Source organism: Curcuma longa, chromosome 11 (genome assembly GCF_044706935.1).
Source record: "Curcuma longa cultivar G26 ecotype Majalengka, Jawa Barat chromosome 11, ITB_CL_G26_1.1, whole genome shotgun sequence".
Taxonomy (NCBI): domain Eukaryota; kingdom Viridiplantae; phylum Streptophyta; class Magnoliopsida; order Zingiberales; family Zingiberaceae; genus Curcuma; species Curcuma longa.
In genome coordinates, this window is record NC_133871.1 from 1,151,394 (window position 1) to 1,172,047 (window position 20,654).

Consider the following 20,654-nt stretch of genomic DNA (forward strand, 5'->3'; position numbering starts at 1 on the left):
GAATATACCATAACAATGTAGTAAGATGAATTTATTAGGTTAATCTCTTTAAAATTTATTTTCATTGCTTAATAGATTATTTTTTCCATAAATTTAATTGCTTACTAAAAAAATGATAAATCCCAGTCAGTCTCATGGACTCAATCACTAGGGATGGTCGGCCCGGTCCCACGGAAGTTTTCCACCGACCACCAGGGTAAATCGGGAAGCGCATACGGCGGCCAATCCAGATGCTCAGCATCCTTTGATTGCGTTTCTCATTTGGAAGAAAAATTTAATTGCTTACTAGATTATTAGGATAGAGATTCTAATTTTTCCAATAAATGTCAACTTATTCAATGATAATATGAATGTTCATAATTTAAATCCTATATAGTCTCGTGATCATATATATATCTAATCAAAATTATATGTTTCTACTATATTGTTATTATAAATTTATTTTAATTTTTTTACGATAATATAGGAGAGATATGATGAGTTAGCATAAAGAAGTTTGGGGTGATAGTGATAAAATGTTGATGTATTTGAGTCATCTGTTGGTAAATGAGTTAATGGATCGAAGCAATTGGTAGCCGAAAGGAGGAAGAATATTTTGGACTGGGTTCTTTGAATAGAAGTTGTAGAGTCACTTATATATCTTCTTCCACCCCACCAAAAGTAAAGAGCATAAAGGAATCAATTGTTCAAGGGTCAAATCTCCCAAGAACTCACGACCAACATTCACCCCACCATGCACTTCCTGCTTGTGTATCTGAATTTACCTCCCTCCATATTCATGGGGTCGACGCTAAGGGGTCGTTGATATGGCGGTTTTACATAAATAAATCAATTGAATGACGAGGTTAGCCATTTGAAGGAATTACTAGTGTAAAGGGTCAATGAACATCAAGAGGTCCGCACCATGCACTTCCTGCTTGTGTATCTGAATTTACCTCCCTCCATATTCATGGGGTCGGCGCTAAGGGGCCGTTGATATGGCGGTTTTACATAAATAAATCAATTGAATGACGAGGTTAGCCATTTGAAGGAATTACTAGTGTAAAGGGTCAATGAACATCAAGAGGTCCGCACACTGCAAAGGCAAAGGGATCAGAAATTCAACGAACTTCACGCAAAACACATACAAGAAATAAACGAGTTTCACCAACAATACATGTTAATCATGCAACATCTTCAATTAGTCTCCACTCTAAGTAAAATTACCCTTTCTCTTACCTCCTCTCGTTGATGCTCGTGACGGTGATAATTTCTTCGATGAGGATGGTTATATTTGGAATTGTTGTGTATAAATGTTATTTGACTGTTACATTTGATACTCTTTACGTTGATTTTCTTGATTTTGTATGGTTGTTTGATGATGTTTTATTTTTGTTTATGATGATGCTACTAAGATGCTTTGCTTGAAATTGTTGTTTATGATGATGCTTTACGATTGATACTATTATGTGCGTCTGCATGGTGATTTTTGTATGTTTTTGTAATGTTTATTTAATACTAATGATGTGTAATAAATTATGCAATGAAAATAAATTTGTAGTAACTTTTGCGATAATTTTATGGCAAATTTACGATGAAAATAAGTCTCGTCATAGATTTGTAACAAATGATATTTTTATCACAAATTTGCGTCGAATGATATTTTCGTGGCAAAATTTGCCGTGGAATTTTTTATAACAAAAAATTTGTGATAATTCTTTTTTTAGCAAAATTTGTGACAAAAAGTATCTCATCGTAAAATTTACCACGCAATTTAATTTGTCAAAAATTTTATGATGAAATTATTTTCATAGTAATTTTGTAATGGATTTGATTTGCATCACAAAATTACGATGAAATTCATTTTTGTTGCAAATTTAGTCACTAATTTTGCATCAAATTTTACAATAAAAAATTATTTATTCTAAATTTGACGATGAATTTCTATTTTTTTCATCGCAAAATTTATGGACAATATAAAAAAAATTTATTGCAAAATTCATCGTAAAGTTTTTTGCAACGATTTTTTCTGAAATATTTATCGCAAAATTCATGCAAATGAGGATTTTTATAGTGAATAGTTATATTAATAACTACTGTAATATTATAATATTATTGTATTAACTATTACATAGTCCAGAATAATTAATCGTAATTATTAAAATAATATTGAAAATAAAAAATAAAATTATAAATAAGGAATATTCTTGAAATAAAATATTTACACTTTTTTTAAAAAAAAAAGGAATCTTTTTTTATATGATTTAATTTAAAGTGTCTTTAATTTTTATCTAAAAGAAATTGATTGCTTTAGAGTTTTTGCTAGTCAAGATTTTGTTTGATGGAAATCCCTAAACAGCAACTTGTTCACCTACTCCGATCGAGGAAAGGAAAACCCTACATCTCAATCATTAGAGCTTCTTTCAATGTCTGGCATCTCTTTTCTTAAAGGAGAAAGAAAGTCTCCTGAACCGTATCATTAAGCTGAAAGAGCTTTGACAAACTTTCCTTGCTCGTTAAGAGTTCAAAGTGTTGGCCTCCCTCAAGTCTTGTAAGAAAATAGCTCTCTTATTTCAAAAAAGGTATTCCCTAATTTGACTATCAAAAATAAGTTATCCACCCTCGGAAATCAATGTCTAAGATATTCATTTCATTTGTGACTCTTCTGCAAGTCTGTTACGTCGTAACCAACTCAGCTATGCCCCGGGAGTATTTCATTTGTGACTCAAACTTTGATTCTTTTTGATGTCGTCCTTCCGCGCAAGTTTGGACCGATAGATCCTTTGTGACTCAAACTTCTATTAGGGCACATTGTCACTATTATTTTCTTGTTTAGTGTTGGCATGCGATATTACGTTACCGATCTGTAGGGTTTGGCAGACCTGCTCAAAACCTGCCAAACTCATTTTCTGGTCAACACGTACATTTTTCTAACTTCTGAGACTTTAGTTTCACTCCTCGTGGTTGCAGCCTTTATAAACGAACAGCTAACTGGGATTGGATTGATAGACAGGTGATCAATCACATTCAATCTAAAAGCACTTTTGACACAAAGCGATCAAGTTGAAGCCTCTTAACTTAATGTTCAAAGATGCTTGTCCATGAAAGTAGTTGCACATTTCTTGTGTTAATTTTCTACACAATCATTGGAACTATAAAGGTGGCATACATTAATTAGATTCCCTTAAGTAAGGGCCATGATACCGCTTAGGATTGAAAAAGAGTCCAATTTATATGAAAAAGAAAAAAAAATAAGTTGTTGAAACGGTTTTTCAAATTTGACTCATATCCTCCTCTTCTTCTGTAAAAAGGTGGAATCTGTCATCCCAACTGTCTCACACTGTCGGCTCCACGATCATGTGTGAAGAGGTAAATCGAGAAACTGCAATTGGTCACGACGGAGGAGGATATTACTCGGTTTCATCGAGATTCGAATCCTTGTCCTCTTCTGTAAGTCTGCTCCGTGAGGAGGTAAATCAAGAAACTGTAATTGGTCACGACGGAAGAGGGTATTGTTCAGTTTCGTCGAGATTCGAACTTTTGTTCTGTTCCATCGTAACTAACTCATATCCTGTTTATATAGAAGGGATGAATCAATTGTAACTTCTTGATTTACCTTCTAATAGATGATCGTGCAACTGTCTATATAAAATTATTGGAGTGACAGATTTCACGAAGAAGAGATCCTATCCTCTATTTACTCTTTTTTTTTTTCCCTTTCATTCACACCTCTCACTTCGAAGTAAATGGAGCATTAGTTTACTTTTAAAAAGTTTAAATTTGGTTCGCAAGTTGCGTGGCCTGGTCGCGACTATATAAGCGCGATCCGATCCATGTACAACGACAAGGGAACCACCGCTCATCTTGTTCCTTCCTCAGGGCGGAGGAGAAATGAGCGAAGCAGGCAAGCTGATGCCCATCATCAGCAAAGCCTACTGTTCCTCCTCGCCGATCACCTTGACAGTAAGGCAGAGGCCTCGCGTCATCAGCGGAGGTGGATTCGTAGTCATGAATTCTACTCAGCACGCCGTCTTCATGGTCGAAGGCTGCAGTGCCCTCGGTGCCAAGGGCCAACTCAGGCTCAAGGATGGCCATGGAGAACTATTACTCTCCATCACTAAGAAGGTGAGAAACCAAATTAAACCACCCAAACTGATCAGACAATATTTGTTACTTCTCTTTTCTTCCCTTTGCAGGAAAGCATCGTCCAATCTCTGAGCATTCGAAATCGATGGGAAGGATACTCGACCGACTGCGAAGGGGAAAAGAAGTTCATTTTCAGCTTGACTGATCCGAAGTGCCCGATCGGGAAGGAAATCAAGATCAAAATTGAACACCAGGGAGCCTCCAAAGCCTGCAGGCACTTCCAAGTTAATGGCTCTTTCGCTCATAGAACTTGCAGTATAGAAGATTGCAGAGGAAACATCATTGCCCAGGTACAGGGATTTATATCGATACCTAGTTCACCTTTCATAGAACAAAAAGATTTGAAGTTTAACATACAAAAGGTGTTCTTTGATGTGAAGTAGATCGGAGCGAAGGGATCTAATGGAAGGGACTGGTACACTGTGACGGTGCAGCCGGGGCATGACCAAGCCTTCATCGTCGCAGTGCTTGCGGTCCTCGACAACATTCATGGGGAGTCGACCAGGTGCTGATGAAGATGACAGAAACATGAATAATGCTAATTAACGACTTGTTCGAGTATCCCTATGTACTTATCAGGGTGATTCTGACATGATCTGTGTCTTGTTTGATATACATTTGTCGGTTAAACACTTCCATTCGGAGTTACTCGGAAACAAGTTCATTATGAGCATATATCCAAATAAGGGGAAGCATAACAAGTTCATTATGAACATTCCTAAATAGAGAAACATGTGCTAGATGTGGACAAAAGATTAAGGCTATATATGTTTCCTTAGAAGCGAAGGACGAATCGCTGCTAAAAAAATCCCTGGAAGAGAAAAGAAAATCCATGGATGAATTCATAAATCCATTGATGGTTCATTATTTTATAACAAGTAAATAACGAAAAAGATGGGTAATCTATCCTTTTTCCTGAAAACAACAACTTAAAACTTTTCGTGCGAAAAGCTTTTTTTTCAATTTTTAAATCCGTCATCTCAAATAAGCAGGGCATAAAGGTCTTGCAATCAAGGAATAAATTGATTATGAGCTTCAACACACACATAAATGTTGGAAATATGAATGAAAATAAGAGAGGTGGATGGAAAAGTCATTCATGTGCATAGGAGTTTAGTTCCATATTAGGGAATGAGTGGTTTGTCAAATCACAGCTATAAAAGTTGTGAACATGTATGGAGAGAGACTTTTTCTCATGTGCGGGTTAGCAAGGGGAGAAAATCCAAGGTCCAAACTATTTGAACCCAAGTGACTCATGTATGAGCACGACCTACACTCGTCAAAAGCCAGACCAGTCGAGGAAAAATTTTCTCAAGCAAATCATGTTTTGCAAATAGAATCTTTTTTGCTTCCCACTCAAGTGTGTAAGAGACACATTAATGGTCATATCGAAAACGTTAATGATAAATTGTAACCTACTGGGTGAAATAGTCGACCATTGATGGTTGGCACTGGAGTTTCGATCCAGACGGATTAGCAATGGAATTTCGATCTAGGCGAGAAAGGCAGTAAATGGTCTTTATTCGGTCATTTAATATCGCCAAGGGTTGATTGTTGCAAAAAAGATGATAACGCTCACCCCAGACGCCCCTCCATTGCCTACCCTAAAGCTTTGTGAAAAGGAGGTAAATCACGATACTGAGCGATCTCCTAAATGGGAGAAACTAATTCCCTAAGGGTATACATGCATGGGGATTTGAACCTTGCTCCATAATTACAAATCTACCATTGAATAACAACTCGACTACCCTCATGAGGGCTACTGCCAAGAGTTGATGCTCTTATATAAGGAGGTTGTGACCTTAGGCAGAAGAATAGACGCAGAAGCACAGAAACTCCATCCACCTTCGTTCCCCTCATTTCTTTCTCTCTATCATGCACTCCGCTCGACAACTCTTCTATGATAATTTTTGGGTACACACTTGGTTCGCCACGAACAACTAATGCTTGGTTAGTTGTGTGGCATCCTTTTGTATCCTAGGCAACATACGTCCAACATGACCTTGAAATACAGCCGAAGGGAACGAATCTATCTTAAGAAAAATATGTCTAGCACAAGCCTCGATGTTTCTTTTTCCCACTTGATAGCTTGACCAACTCGCTAACTTAGTCAACTCGGCAGCTGGGTCGACTCTGCAGCTCAATCGACTCGGCAGCTCCACTGACTTATTACTTGGCCAACTCGGCACTCGGCCAGCTCAGCCAACTTGACAGCTCAGCCGACTCGGCAACTCGACCAACTTGGTGACAAGAGCACACACTTGGCATCCCGACTCAACACCCAGCTTCCCACTCAAGCTTGAGAAGCAGTAAGATCATTCGGACATAGCAACACTCGGGAGCATTCGACATTCAGCTATGATGTCTGATAAGATCTCGGATAACCTAACCAACCCAATCTAGAAACTCTAGATCATCAGCTTAGGCCATCTTTAATTTATAGAGATAAGTCTAAATTTGAATTTTAGTAATTTTCAATTTAGTAGATTCCTCATAACTATGACAAATATCTCCAACAAGATTGTGGAATATTATCCAATAATCTTAAAACAGAATTTGTTCTATTGAGATGGGCACAAAAAGTGTTGAGAAATAGGATGCTTAACTCGTGATGACCCCCTTTACCCCGATTCTTGACAATGCTCTTCTACCTTATCATGCTGAACTTGCTCGGTTCTTGACGGAAGAACCTCCCAAGGTGGCTGAGGATGCTACTGATGTCCAGACCATTAGTATAGTGGAAGCATGGAACCATTCAGAGTCCCTTTGCTGAAACTACAACCTTGCTGACTCGATGTAGATTGTGTATAACATGAAGAGAATGGTTAGGGAATTGTGGGAGTCCTTGGATGAGAAATACAAGATGGAAGATGTGAGGGCCAAGAAGTTCATTGTTGATCGATTCCTAGATTACAAAATGGTTGACTCAAAGAAGGTGATCAACCAATTTCAAGAGCTTCAGATGATCCTACATGAGATTCACTCATAAGATATAATGCTGTGTGAAATCTTCCAGATAACAACTATTATTGAAAAATTAACTCCCTGCTAGAAGGACTTCAAGAATTACCTGAAGTATAAGAGAAAGAAGATGAATGTTGTTAGACTTCGTATGGTGGAAGACAATAAGAGTTTAGAGAAGAAACTATTCTCTCAAGCTATTGTAAAAGCCAACGTAGTTGAGCATGGTCAAAACTCGAAACGGAAGAACTCCGAGTCTTCCAAAGTAGGACTCAAAGGAGACATCAAACACTACTAGAAAAATGTTAATAGACAACGCCCCAAAGACAACGTTTTTTAGCAAAAGCGTTGTGGTATTTCAATTTACAACGTTTTTTGTCAAAAGCGTTGTCTTTTGAAATCAAAAGACAACGTTTGTACAGAAAGCGTTGTCTATTAGGGGTCAACCACAACACTTTACAAAAGCGTTGTCGAAAACGTTGTCTTTTAGCGGATTTTTTGCCAAAGACAACGCTTTTAAAAGTATTGTCGTTTAGTGTTGTCGTTGATGGTTTATATCCAGGGTTTTTTAGCGGGCGAGTCCGCGATTTCCTTCGTACGCCTCCCTCTTCTCTCCCGCACCATTTTCGTCCCTCTCCCGCTCTCGCACCTCTAGCTCGTCTTCTCCCCCGCGCCGCATTTTCGTGCCTCTCCCGCCCCCTCTCGCACCTCTAGCTAGTAGCTACTCTTCTCCCGCCCCCCCCCCTTTCGTGCCTCTCCGCTTCTCCCGCCCCTTTCGCACCTCTAGCTCCTCTTCGCGCCGCTGTGAAGAGGCGAAGACGAAGATAGAACGGAAGCCGCATCCGGTGCTCCTCCAGGCCCGTGCTCCCGTCTAGGCAGTGCTCCTCCAGGCCCGTGCTCCTCCAGTACGTACGGTGACCTCCTCGTGCTCCTCCCGTGCTCATCCAGTTCTCTGAGTTCCAAGTACGACTTCAATCTTTTTTCTTCGATTAGGATTAGAATAAGGATTTTACATTTTCTCAAATATGAATTAAAGTATTAAGATTGAGATATTAAGCTTACAACATCTTTAAAATCCTTTAAATCAAGTTAATTATTTACAGTTACATATTTTGACAATCGATTGACGAAATAGATTGGAGTCCACATGCAGAGCAAAAAAATTTAATAATCAAATATTTATATATTAATTGATTATTATTAGATCATCAGTAGATTATTAATAAAAGAGAGGTATATGAGAAATAGATACTCATTTTGTTAAATAAGAAAAGCAGCATGTTAAATTGACCTTCTTTTTTTTTTATTGCTGATAAATTTGGAAAATATTTCTCAGCGAAAAGAAACCAGTCCAGATATTACTCCAAAATAAAATGGAAAAAAGCGCGTTTTTCGGATACCCGAGCAAAGCTCCAGCAGTTAGGGCACACCAAAGCACCCAGCGATAGATGTCGGAGCGGCGGAGAGAGAAGGAAAAGCTTCGCGACCGCGAGAGGGACCGAGATCGAGATCGAGATCGAGATCGAGATCGAGATCGGGACCGTGACCGTGACCGTGAACGCGACCGCGATCGAGATCGAGATCGCGTGCGGAACAGAGACCGGACCGGAAGCGCTCTCGATCCAGGTCCCCCTCCAGGTCGCGTTCCCGGTCGACTGAGCGCCATCGCCGCCGCAACAGTCACCACAGGCGCTCCCGGTCCCCTTCCTCCGATGCTCACCGCCGGAAACGCCGTCGGGAGGACAGCGATGGCGAACACGACCGCCATCGCTCCTCCTCCACAGTTCCCGCTAGCGGTGGATCCAAGGAACCAAAGAAGCAGGTCGGAGACGCTCCTGGGGGTGCGGAGGCTCTTGCCACTACGACTGACATGGACCCGGATGAGTTGGAGACGATGAAGATGATGGGAATCCCAATGGGGTTCGATTCCACCAAAGGGAAGCCGGTTTCAGGGAACGACGTCAGTGGGGTGAAAGCGGTGACAAAGAGACAGCCAAGGCAGTACATGAATCGGAGGGGAGGGTTCAACCGTCCCTTGCCCCAAGAACGCAACCGCTAGGACCTTATCTCGGGATGGAAGGTTAAGGTTTGTCTCGGGCTCAACCTTTCAAGTTCTCGTCTAGTTTTGTTTGCTGCGAAACTTTTTTCTTTTTTTTTTCTTTCCATCAAACTCTAATGTCTCTAGTTTATGATTATTCAGAACTTTACTTTCCTTGAGAAAATGATTACCTTAGGCTACAATAAAACGGAAGGCATAATCTTGTGGGCTCTGAAAAGGCACTCTGAAAAGGCACTCTGCTTTACTTCCGTTTCAGAGCATTAATTATAATGTTATGCACTATTTTTGCTATATGCAGCCTTAATATGTTTGTATTGGTTGACTACTATCTGCTACATTTAATTGTCTGTTTGTTCCAACTATTTTGGCTTAGCTACTTGAATTTTCTCACTTAATTGAACTCCACACAAGGCTATACGGATAGTAAAATTCAAATCAAATAAATCACTTTTATGACATTAAGTATATAATTTATTGGTTGTCTTTGAACATGTCCATGTTAGACTCAAGTTATTTGCCCACTTATTATCTACTGGAGTTATAGCTGACTGCTCTATATATCTGCATTTTATGTTATCATTTTCAGTGACTAAACACACCCATCTAGCATTGTTATCTCTTCTATATTATTATTTTTGTAATTACTAGTAGTATGGAATCATAGTATTGTACAGTTCTTGTATTTGATTATTGAAAGTTCTGAGATCCTGTTTTTACTCCCAAATTTTTTAAGTAAGATTCTTATAATAGGACACACACAAATAGTTTCAGTTGAGAGATGGACTTTGCTTACATGAATTTCTTTAACATTAAAATTTTTGATACTGCTGACCAGGAGATTCTATCACATTGAAGTAGAAGGTATAAGAACAATGCATTTGGCCATCACTGTCATTGAACCCTACACGGAGATTGTTTATGTGCTGGATTCTCTAAGTCATCGAATGCGCTATGAAGATTGGAAATATATTGTGGAAATGTGAGGCCAAACTGGGTAATTTGATTGGGCATTTCATTCACATGTTAAAACACAAATATATCATATTTTATTAATGTATGTAGGGCCTTGAGATTGTTTAATTCAAACAAGGGAAGGAAAGGTCGGAAAAAACTAGTGTGGGAAATACTACAGGTATGTGTAATTATGTTTGATATGGTCTTGATGTGTGTATTTGTCTTTTAACTGATAGTGGAGTCCAATTACCACAGGCTCCTCGGCAACCAGATGGGAAACAATGTGGTTATTATGTGATGAGATTTATGAGACAGATTATTGCAGAAATTGAAACTATTGAAAGAGATGGACTACGATCAATAGTACTTGTTCAAATCACTTCAAATAAATCATTTATCATTTTGCAAAGTCAGTGTTGATTGTTTTTCCAATTAACTTAATCTATATGTGTGTTCATAGTTTAAGGCAGCTGAGTACACTCGGGCAGAAATTGATGAGGTGCGTTCCGAGGTGGCAGACTGTATACAAGATCATATTTATGAGTAGGTATGGAATGCTGATCTCCATAATTCCATTTATTTGTAATAAATATATTTGTTTGTGATTAATTCTGCTGCTGTTGTTGTGTATGGAATGCTGATCTCCATAGTTCATTGTGTATAATTCTGCTGTTTGTGATTAATTCTGCTGCTGCTGTTTATGAGTAGGTATGGAATGCTGATCTCCATAGTTCATTGTGTATAAATCTGCTGCTGTTGTGCCCATATTTTGGATAAATTAGTATTATCTTTTGGCAGGCTGGTATTTGGCAGATGGACCTGTTCTATTTTTGCTGCTGTTACTTGGTGATGCTAATGTTGTGTCCATACTTGGTGATGCACTTGCTGTTACTTGTGCTGCTAATGTTGTGATGCACCTGTTCTATTTCTGCTGCTGTTGGAGGATATTCTGTTGCGTTGAAACCTTTGTTATGAACCTGTTGCTGTTAATTATGGAGCTTCTATGTTGGAAGTTGTAACTTGAATTTGTGTTATGAACTTGTATAATTTGTATGTTATCGACCTGCTGTATGTTATGAATTTGTGTTATGAACCTGCTGTAAGAATGATTTTTGTGTGAATATAAGTTGTATGTTTTGTACCTCTGATTGAGTAAATTTTGTAGCCAATAGTTTTGTATTTACAAAATATATTAATTCTTATTTACTGCTAAAAAAATCAAAAGACAACGCTTTTAAAAACGTTGCAAAAACCCAAGCAATTTGTAAAACAATTACAACGCTTTTTAACCGTTGCAAAATGTGTTGTCATACCTATTAAAAACAACGTTTTTAAAGCGTCGTAAAAAACGTTGTAATATTTACAACGCTTTTTCTGCGTTGCGAAGGTGTTGTCGATGTTAACAAAGACAACGCTTAAAAAGCGTTGTCGTTGAGGGACCCCTTTTACAACAGGGCCTCTTACAACGCTTTTTACCCCACAAAGACAACGCGTTTTTCGCGTTGTCTATTAACATTTTTCTAGTAGTGGCATAGATTAATTAACATGTAAAACATACCTACATTTCATTTTGATCCGAAACATAAATGTTAGACTTGTGTCTAAGCTAAAATGATCACAAGATCATCCTTTCAACATGTTGATAGAAGTTAAAAAAATAGTAAACCACTTAGTTTAATCCATATCGACATGTGCAACCTAAAAGGGTACTAACATATGATAGGAATAAGTACTTCATCATTTTTATTGATGATAATATAAATATTATATTATATTTTTCTTAAAAGTAAGGATGAAGCTATAGAGAAATTTATTCTCTATAAAAATGAGGTTGAAAACTAACTTAATAAGAAAATTAAGGTGGTGAGAAGTGATTGAGACGATGAATATGTATCACTGATTATTGAGTTGTGTTTTAAGCATGGGATCAAACACGAAACAACAATTCCTTGTACTTCTCAATAAAATGGTGGTGTTGTGCGAAAGAATCATACTCTGAAGAAGATGATGAATGCTCTTCTATTAAGTTATGGGCTATCATAGTAGCTACGGGAAGAAGCTGTATTAACAATTAATTATTGTTTAAATAAGATGCCCTTAAAATAAATAGATAAGAACCCTTATGAGTTGTAGAACAAAAGACAACTATCCTATAAATAATTGAGAATGTGGGGGTATCTTGTAAAAGTTTTGGTATCTGATTCGAAAATGATTAAGATGAGACTAAAGATTGTTGATTGCATATTTATTGGGTATGCACATAACAATAGTGTTTATTGATTCCTTGTGTATGAGTCTGAAATACCAAAGATATACAAGAACTCAATTATTAAATCGAGAAATGTCTCATTGTTCAAACATGTGTTTTCTTATAAGATCAAAAGGAAGAAAGATCCTCAAAACTAGCATTTGAACCATAAGAAGAAGAAGCAAATGAACCAATTGAGATTGAGCTTAGACGAACTACAAGAACTTAGGTGGAAAAATCTTTTAGAATAGATTTTATCACTTTCATGCTGGAAAGTGAACCATAAAGTTACTCAGAAATAATACTCACTTTTGAGGAATCTCAATGGAAAGAGATAATTACATTTGAAATTGACTCTATCTTGCAAAATCATACTTGAAAACTTATGGATTTTGTTTCGGGAAGTAAACTACTAGGTTGCAAGTGGATTTTTAAGAAGAAAATAAAATCAGATAACACAATTGATAAGTACAAAGCTAGATTGATAATTAAAGGTTATAGACATGTGAATACCTTGATTACTTTAATATGTATCCTCTAGTATTATTGTTGACTATGTAAAGTCAAAGGATAATCTAGCAGATATACTAACTAAATGGTTAAATAAAGAACTAATTGCAATCTCATCATGAGGTATATGATTGATGCCTATGGAATATATTGGTGTAAAGGAAACCTAACTTATACTGATTAGAGATTCTAAGAACTATGTTCAGAGGGACACCCTAACTATACAAACTAAGTAGATCACTATGGGATAACTACTCAATGGACTAGTGATACTTGTAAAGGATGGAGGTTAAGAATACGACTTTTAATCATCTAATTGACTAATGTAGATCACTCTTGAGAGGTCAGTGGGGTCGCTTCGAAGAGAAATGAAAGACAATTCTTAAAACTTCTGACAGAACCAAGCATGTTTATGACCATGAACGAATACACATATGAAAACTGAGTTATATTAGGGAGAGTCCTAGGTGAAACATATAAATGCTTACATAAACAATCGAATAGCTCAAGGATATCACGTATATTGGTAAGTCAGTAAGTAAACATATCTTCACAAGAGAATATTTAAAGGGTAAAACCTACCCGTCCTATAATGTACTCAACTATTGAATGCTCACACACCCTTTTCATTCATTTGGGGATTATTGGAAATGTGAATGGAAATAAGAGAGGTGGATGGAAAGGTCACCCATGTATATGGGAGTTTAGTCCCATATTGGGGAATGAGTGGCTTATTGGTTATTTATATTAAATCACAACCACTGAAGTTGTGAATATATATGGAGAGAGACTATCTCTCATGCGTGGGCCTCAGGGGTGGAATGCACTGTCAGATCTGAAACATTAATAGAAAATCTATAATCGTCTGGGTAAAATGGTTGGCATTCGCTTTTTGAGCCAAGCGAGTAAAGGCAAAACATGGTCTTTGTTCAACCATTTAATGCTAACAAGGGTTGGTGCTTCTATATAAGGAAGTCATGATCATGAGTAGAAGAGTTGGCAAAGAAGAATAGAAACTCAGAAGAATAGAAACTTCATCTATCTTTATTTCTCTTGTTTCTTTCTCTCTATGGTGCACTTCGCTTGACAACTCTTCCATGATAGCATTAAGGTACACACTTGATTCACCATGAACAACTAGTGTTTGGTTGTCTATATGGTCATTCTGTTATATTCTGGGAAATAGACGTCCAACATGACCTCAAACCACAGCCAAAGGGGGTGAATCTGTTTTAAAGAAATTGTATCTAACATAGGCCTAAACTATATCTAACATAGGCCTCAACATTTCTCTTTCCCACTCACCACTCGGTGTTGATACAGTTTATCTCTAGAATTTTGATATTTGACAATATATCTAGGTCTGGTCAATTTAACTAAGAGTTGATCCAAATATAATCTAATGTTTAGAACCGTCAATTTGGGTTGAGTCTGTCCAGTTGGCCCACTCCGTCAAATAATTTAGGTGGATTGGGTTGAAATTTTATCAACTTATTTTAATATGGATTCATGTGGGTCGACCTGCCTAGGCCTGCGACCCACGTGGGTCAACCCATACCAGGCTTGGGTTGGTCGGCGGATTGAGAAAACTTTTTTTCAAAATTTAAAATTAAAGTAGAAAACTCAATAAATTAGTGGGTCGACCTGCCTAGGCCTGCGACCCACGTGGGTCAACCCATACCAGGCTTGGGTTGGTCGGCGGATTGAGAAAACTTTTTTTCAAAATTTAAAATTAAAGTAGAAAACTCAATAAATTAGTGGACTTAACCCATTAAACAACAATCCAAACTTAAAAATTCCAACTTGATTCATTTAAATTATAATCCAAATTTAAAATTTTTAATATTTTTTGACAGACCCGTGGGTTGGCACGCCTAACCTGTAATCTATCTTTGGTTGGGTTGGATTGAAGATTTTCCAACCCACCACGTTGGTGGGCCTACTCGTCCTGCCCCACCACATGATGAGTTTCTGATGGGTTGGTCCACCCCGCCATAGATTGATCCGTTTGACAGCTATACTAATATTTGGATGTGAGTGAAGTCTAGTTAAGTCAAAGTTGACTAGATGATTAGCAAGGAAAGTTCTAATTGGAGGCTAGGCAAAGAAGTTTTGGTTAGTGGGATTGGACAAAGAAGACTTGGCAGATTGAGAGAACCAAACAGAAAGTCTAGGTCAATGGACCAGATGTCTAGTAGGTTGTTGGGTCAGTGAGGATCGAATATCGAAAGCAAAGTCCTGGGGATAGAAGATTGGATGTTGAGCAGAAAGTTCAAGAATGTCAAAAGCGATCGAATGTTTGGCATGTGGGAAGGCTACTGAGAGACTAATCCTAATTGGAGGTTAGACAAGAGTAAGTCCAAACAGATCAAGGGTGATCGGATGTTTGACAAAAGATAATCCTAGGGAGTAACCTTCAGGTAAGCTTAGTAGGTTAGACTTACAGGGTAAGACTTAAGTAAGTTTAGTAGATCAGATAGATTACAGTTATATTTATATTGCTTGCTTGTTTGTTGTATGCTTATCTTACAGGAACCACGAGCCGAAAACAAGACTAAGGAAACACGCTAGAAGCAAATAGAAGTAGACAAATCAAGTCCAGAGTCAACTCAAGTCAAATCGAGTTGAAGCAGCTTTGAGCACCCTGATTATATTCTAGGCGATCGGATAGTCCAGACACTCTGGTCTGGTCTAGGCGCCTGGACCAGGATGAGATTTGACTAGATAAAGACCAACGAAATCGGATTGGATTGAATTGGTGGGGGGCGCTCGGAAGTCAACTCAAGTCAAATTGGTTGAAGCAGTTTCAGGCGCTTGGATCTCATTCCAGGCACTCAAACGGTCCAGGTGCCCCTGGCTGTTCCAGCCGCCTGGACCAGGATGAAATTTGGCTAAATAAAGACTAACGAAATCGGATTGGATTGAATCAGTCGGGGCGCCTAGAAAAGGATCCAAGCATCCGAAAGGGTCTTTATAAGTCCTCAACAAGCAGCATTAATACAACAACAACTCATTACTACTCTCTCTGCGGTGCTCATGAATGCAACCGAAGCTTTGCTCATGCCACCAACGAAGTTCCAGGAGGGGTGTACTGCGCTTAGGACTTTCAAATCGGCTCGACTTTGAGTGTTTGTGTTTAATTTACCTTACTCTTTATGCTTTATATTTTCTTTTGTACATTGACTATAAGACGAGTTTCTTCGGCTCCTGAAAGAATTCTGGAAAGGAGACCACTAGTGGATAGACGCCTCACGTACTTAGGCCTTGGATGTACTAACCTGGGGGATTAAGAATCAAATAAATCCGTTTATCATTTTATTTTGTGTATTTAATTTTGCTGCCAGTTTTCCTTGATAGCAACATGAAATCAAATGAAGGGATGAACGAGATTCACCTCGTCTCGCATGTAACTATCCTACACTCTATAGCTCGGTCTATTCAGCACTCAATCGACTCTGTTGCTCAAACGACTTGATACTTGATCGACTTGGTAGCTCAATCGACTTGATACTCAGCCAGCTCGACACTCAGACTACATAATGACTCAGGACTCAATAGGACCACTCGTCGTCCCACTCAGGAGCACTCGATGTCCTGACTAGTACTCGGCTTCTCACTTGGGCCCAGGAAGTACTCAGGTTGCTCAAACCTAGCAAAACTCGGGACCACTTAGGAGCACTCAATGTTTGGCTAGCGATGTCCCACAAGAGCTTGTGCAACCAACCAGCCCAGTTTGGCAGCTTAAGATTATCAACTCAGACCATCTTAACATAGATAAGTTTAAATTTGAATCTAGTAGTTTTCAATTTAGTAGATTCCTTATAATTCTGGAAAATATCTTCAATAAGAGTGTGGAATATTGTCCAACAATATATGCATAAGGAAAATGAGAGATAAAATATATCATTTGTGAATTTATCTTTGAGTCCATGGTTATATATTTCCTATATGCTTGCTTAGTTAATAACAAGTGAGAGACAAGAACTCTTCATCCCTTGACCTTCCAAAGCCATTTGAATAGCAAGGCCATGTTATCATCCCCAATATAAGAATGCTCAATCGTGCCCAGGGCAGAGCTAATGTGGGCCCAACGTGGGCAGTTGCCCATACTGGGTTACAAAATAAAAAAATTATTACACATGTCTTTACCTTTGCCCAAAAGTATTTGTCGCCTTTCCCTCTTCACAGTAAGCAAACCGGCTTTGTCTCCTTTAGATCTTCCCTTTGCGCAGCAAGCTAGCAAGAAATGCCCTTCGTCTGGACCATTTCCTTCCCTCTTAGTAGTAAGCAACCCTCCATCTCCTTTCCTCTCCGCAGTAAGCTAGCATGCAATGCCCTCCGTCTATATCATCTCCTTCCCTCTCCATACACTACAAAAATTACAGGGATTAGCAACGAATCATTTCCATCGCTAATCAGTCGTTACTCTAGATTAACGACCGATTAGCGATGGGAAACAGTCCGTCGTATTTTTTTCGATCGCTGAAGTCATTTTAGCGACGGAATTATTTATTCCGTCGCTACTATTTGCGACAGTAAAATATATTCGTCGCTAATATTTAGCGACAGAAAAATATTTTCGTCGCAAATAATAGCGATGGAATAAATAATTTCGTCGCAAATATTAGCGACGGAATAAATAATTCCGTCGCTAAATCTCAATATGGACACGTGGAAGTTGGAAGGCAAATAGCGACAGAAATTTTTTATTCTGTCGCTATATAGCGACGGAATAATAAAATTCCATTATTAAATTTTAAAAAAATAAAAAAATATTCATTTATTAGTGACAGAATTATAAATTCTATCACTAATAATTTACTTTTTTTAAAATATTTTTTTATTTTTTGAAATTCCTTGTTTACATATCAATCAATCTAATATAACATAACAATAATACACTGATAAACCAACAATGGTAAAGAACAACACTAATACAACATATGAATACAACACACATGTCAAAATATCTGATATACTCCAATACAATCTTAATACAATAACATAAATACAAATATCTGGATACATTGATACTGTATCAAATGTTAAAATACAATAACATATCAGAATTATATCTAAACGAGCCCAGCCAAAATAGAAGATCCTACAAAAAGACAATAAGATAGGTTAGTAATAACTTAATTATAACAAGGTATTTGAAAAATGCATGATTACAAGTAATAACTTTAAAAAAAATAAAAGTAATAGAAATGTTAACATAACTTGCAGGCAGCTACTGATCAGGAGCATTGGGGTTCTGAGTGTCCGCATCAGGGTCCGCACCTCGCATCGCATGATAAGTAGGCATGGGTGGCGTCGGGCCCATGACCTCCATGAAGGCCGCCATCTGCCTTTGGAGCTGATCGTAACTATGTTGTTGCGCCTCAGCTGCGGCGAGTTGCTGCGCCTCTAATGCGGAGAGCCGATCCTTTAATTTTTGATTTTCTTTTTGTAGGGCTTCTATCGCAGAAGATAATCCGCTGGGACGACCCCTGCTCTAGAGGCCATCACACGATCATATACGACTCTTGCTTGGGACCCTAGACCGTAGAGGGTGGAGCTCTTCTTCCTCCCACCGACCACATCATAGTAGATCTCATTCAACTGGTCGGTTGAGAGCTCCTGTCTCTCTCCTCCCTCAACTGCAGGCGCAGACGCCTATGCAACTCTAGCAGACATTTCAGCCTGTTTAAAATTAAATTAATATAAAATTTAAAATTAGAAAAAATAATTACATGGCGGTAATGTGAAATAAATAAAAAAATTATTTTCTTACGTCTAATGTCTGCGAACGATGATCGATAAATGTGTCATCCTTGGACTTATGTGTTTTCGTAAAAATCTCCCAACAAGTAGGAGGACGCTGTAACTCGTGCTCCTGAAAAATTAAAAATACAATTAAATAAAAATCAAATCATTACTAATTAATTAAAAATATATTAATTGTAAACTTACTAAGTCCAAGGTATGCTCCACAATGGAGTGGGATCCAGCTGTATGTTTTGTGGATCCGGTACTAGGGCCAGCCAGCTCGGTGTTTCTGTTGGATCAAGCTGTCGCTGCATTTGTCTGCCATCTTTCTGCTTGCCATATGGCTTCCCTCCATCTCCTTCCTCTCTACAACAAGCCCGCAAGCAACACCCTCCGTCTCCTTCCCTCTCTGAAGCAAGCAATGCCCTAGAATGTTTTCCTGTTCAGTAAAAAGATGCAAGGCAGCGACACAACCGCTTTCGCTGCCCGACGAGGTAGCAACATGGCAACCTCCTGAATGATCGTTGCCTCACCAAGTAGCAACACGGTCGCTGCCCCACCAAGCACGAGCGATCGTGCTTTCCTCTGACATATATATTGGCATAAATCTTTTTTTTGTTCCTTTTTGTACATTGATATGCTACTATTAAATTGTGTTTGCTGCTAAACTAAAAAAATTAGCATTCTAAAACTTACAACTATGCTTGTGATGCAATTTTTTCTCCATCAAATTCAACTACTTACACCTCTATTATACAATTAAGCAATAAACATGAGTTTTTGCTCTAGTATTAGATGACTTTATGATTTTCAGTGTTTAAGTTTGGATTATTAGTTCATTTATTTATTTATCTATTTATATAAGGAAATCACTATATCTATAATGTATAGATTTTTAAAAAGGAAAGATCCAGAATAGAAGAATAAAATATTGGAGATATTAGAGTTGGAGAATTTGATTTTCACAACTACCGACATATCCTACATTAAGGACTCCAATTTATGCTTATAATGCTAACATTATGGATCAAGTTCGAAGGACATATTTATAAAAAGTGGTGAGATTTTAAATGGTCAGGGATTTAATCAAGAAATTACCCTTCAACATGCTAAGGATACCCGTTGTAAGTCACATTATAATTCTTTGATCAGCTTGATTTCTATATTCTCTGTTGTTAGTGATGTGCTTGAAATGATTTCAGATGATTATTCCAGTTTCCTAATAAAAAACTGAGGTATTTAATTTATTGGAGTTAATACTTTCATTTGATTTTCCATTTAATCTACGCTTGATAAAATATGTCTTAGGAATTTTGAATAAATTATCGACGACATTACAAAAGAAAGATCAGGATATTGTGAATGCAATAAATTTGATACAAGTAAAATACCAACTCCAAAGTATGAGAGATGATGGTTCATATTTATTTTTAGAAAATGTTCACTGTTTTTGTCAATAACATTACATTAATGTTCCCAAAATGATTGATATGTTCATATGTTGGGCACCACGTGGTCGTCTCCATTGTAATCCACCAGAAGTGATAATTTGCATTACTATGATGTTAATTTATTCTATGATATTATTGATATGTAACTTCAAAAGTTAAATGATTATTTTTTGGAGTCAGGTATGAAGTTACTTCTTTGTATAGCTTGTTTGTGTCCACAAATCCATTTTTGACTTTTGATAAAAAAAAATGATGTAACTAGCTGAGTTTTATCCATAAGATTTCTCAAGATTTGATTTCCTCGTACTTAATGATTAATTTGAAACTTTTATATGTGATATGCATTTTGATAAAGTATTTCAAAGATTGAAAGACTTTGATGATATTTCAGAGAAGTTAATTATATTAAAGAAAAATATAATATACATGTTGATTTATAAGTTTTTGATATTGATATTAATTTTATAGATAGAGTGTTTTCTATCATGAAAATTGTGAATGACAAGTTGTGTAATAAAATGAGTGATGATTGAATGAATGATAGTGTTATTATACATGTAAAGAAAGATATAACGAGCATTGTTGATAATGAAGC

The 20,654-nt window shown here is 37.5% G+C and overlaps 1 protein-coding gene, 1 long non-coding RNA gene and 1 pseudogene across 2 annotated transcripts; all 3 read left to right on the top strand.

Moving 5' to 3' along the window:
• The first annotated feature begins 3,842 nt into the window (after nucleotides 1-3,842).
• Nucleotides 3,843-4,801, top strand: LOC141842393 (protein LURP-one-related 6-like). Its single transcript, XM_074730604.1, has 3 exons — nucleotides 3,843-4,104; nucleotides 4,176-4,415; nucleotides 4,509-4,801. Exons 1-3 carry the CDS (start codon nucleotides 3,871-3,873, stop codon nucleotides 4,635-4,637), a joined length of 603 nt encoding a protein of 200 aa, XP_074586705.1. The 5' UTR covers nucleotides 3,843-3,870; the 3' UTR covers nucleotides 4,638-4,801.
• Nucleotides 4,802-8,534: 3,733 nt separating this feature from the next.
• LOC141836895 (uncharacterized) lies at nucleotides 8,535-9,167 on the top strand (annotated as a pseudogene).
• Nucleotides 9,168-10,349: 1,182 nt separating this feature from the next.
• On the top strand, nucleotides 10,350-11,055 carry LOC141837648 (uncharacterized). The gene is made up of 4 exons (XR_012602555.1): nucleotides 10,350-10,462; nucleotides 10,560-10,646; nucleotides 10,750-10,807; nucleotides 10,898-11,055. It is a non-coding gene; the product is annotated as an uncharacterized LOC141837648 (long non-coding RNA).
• Nucleotides 11,056-20,654: the final 9,599 nt, after the last annotated feature.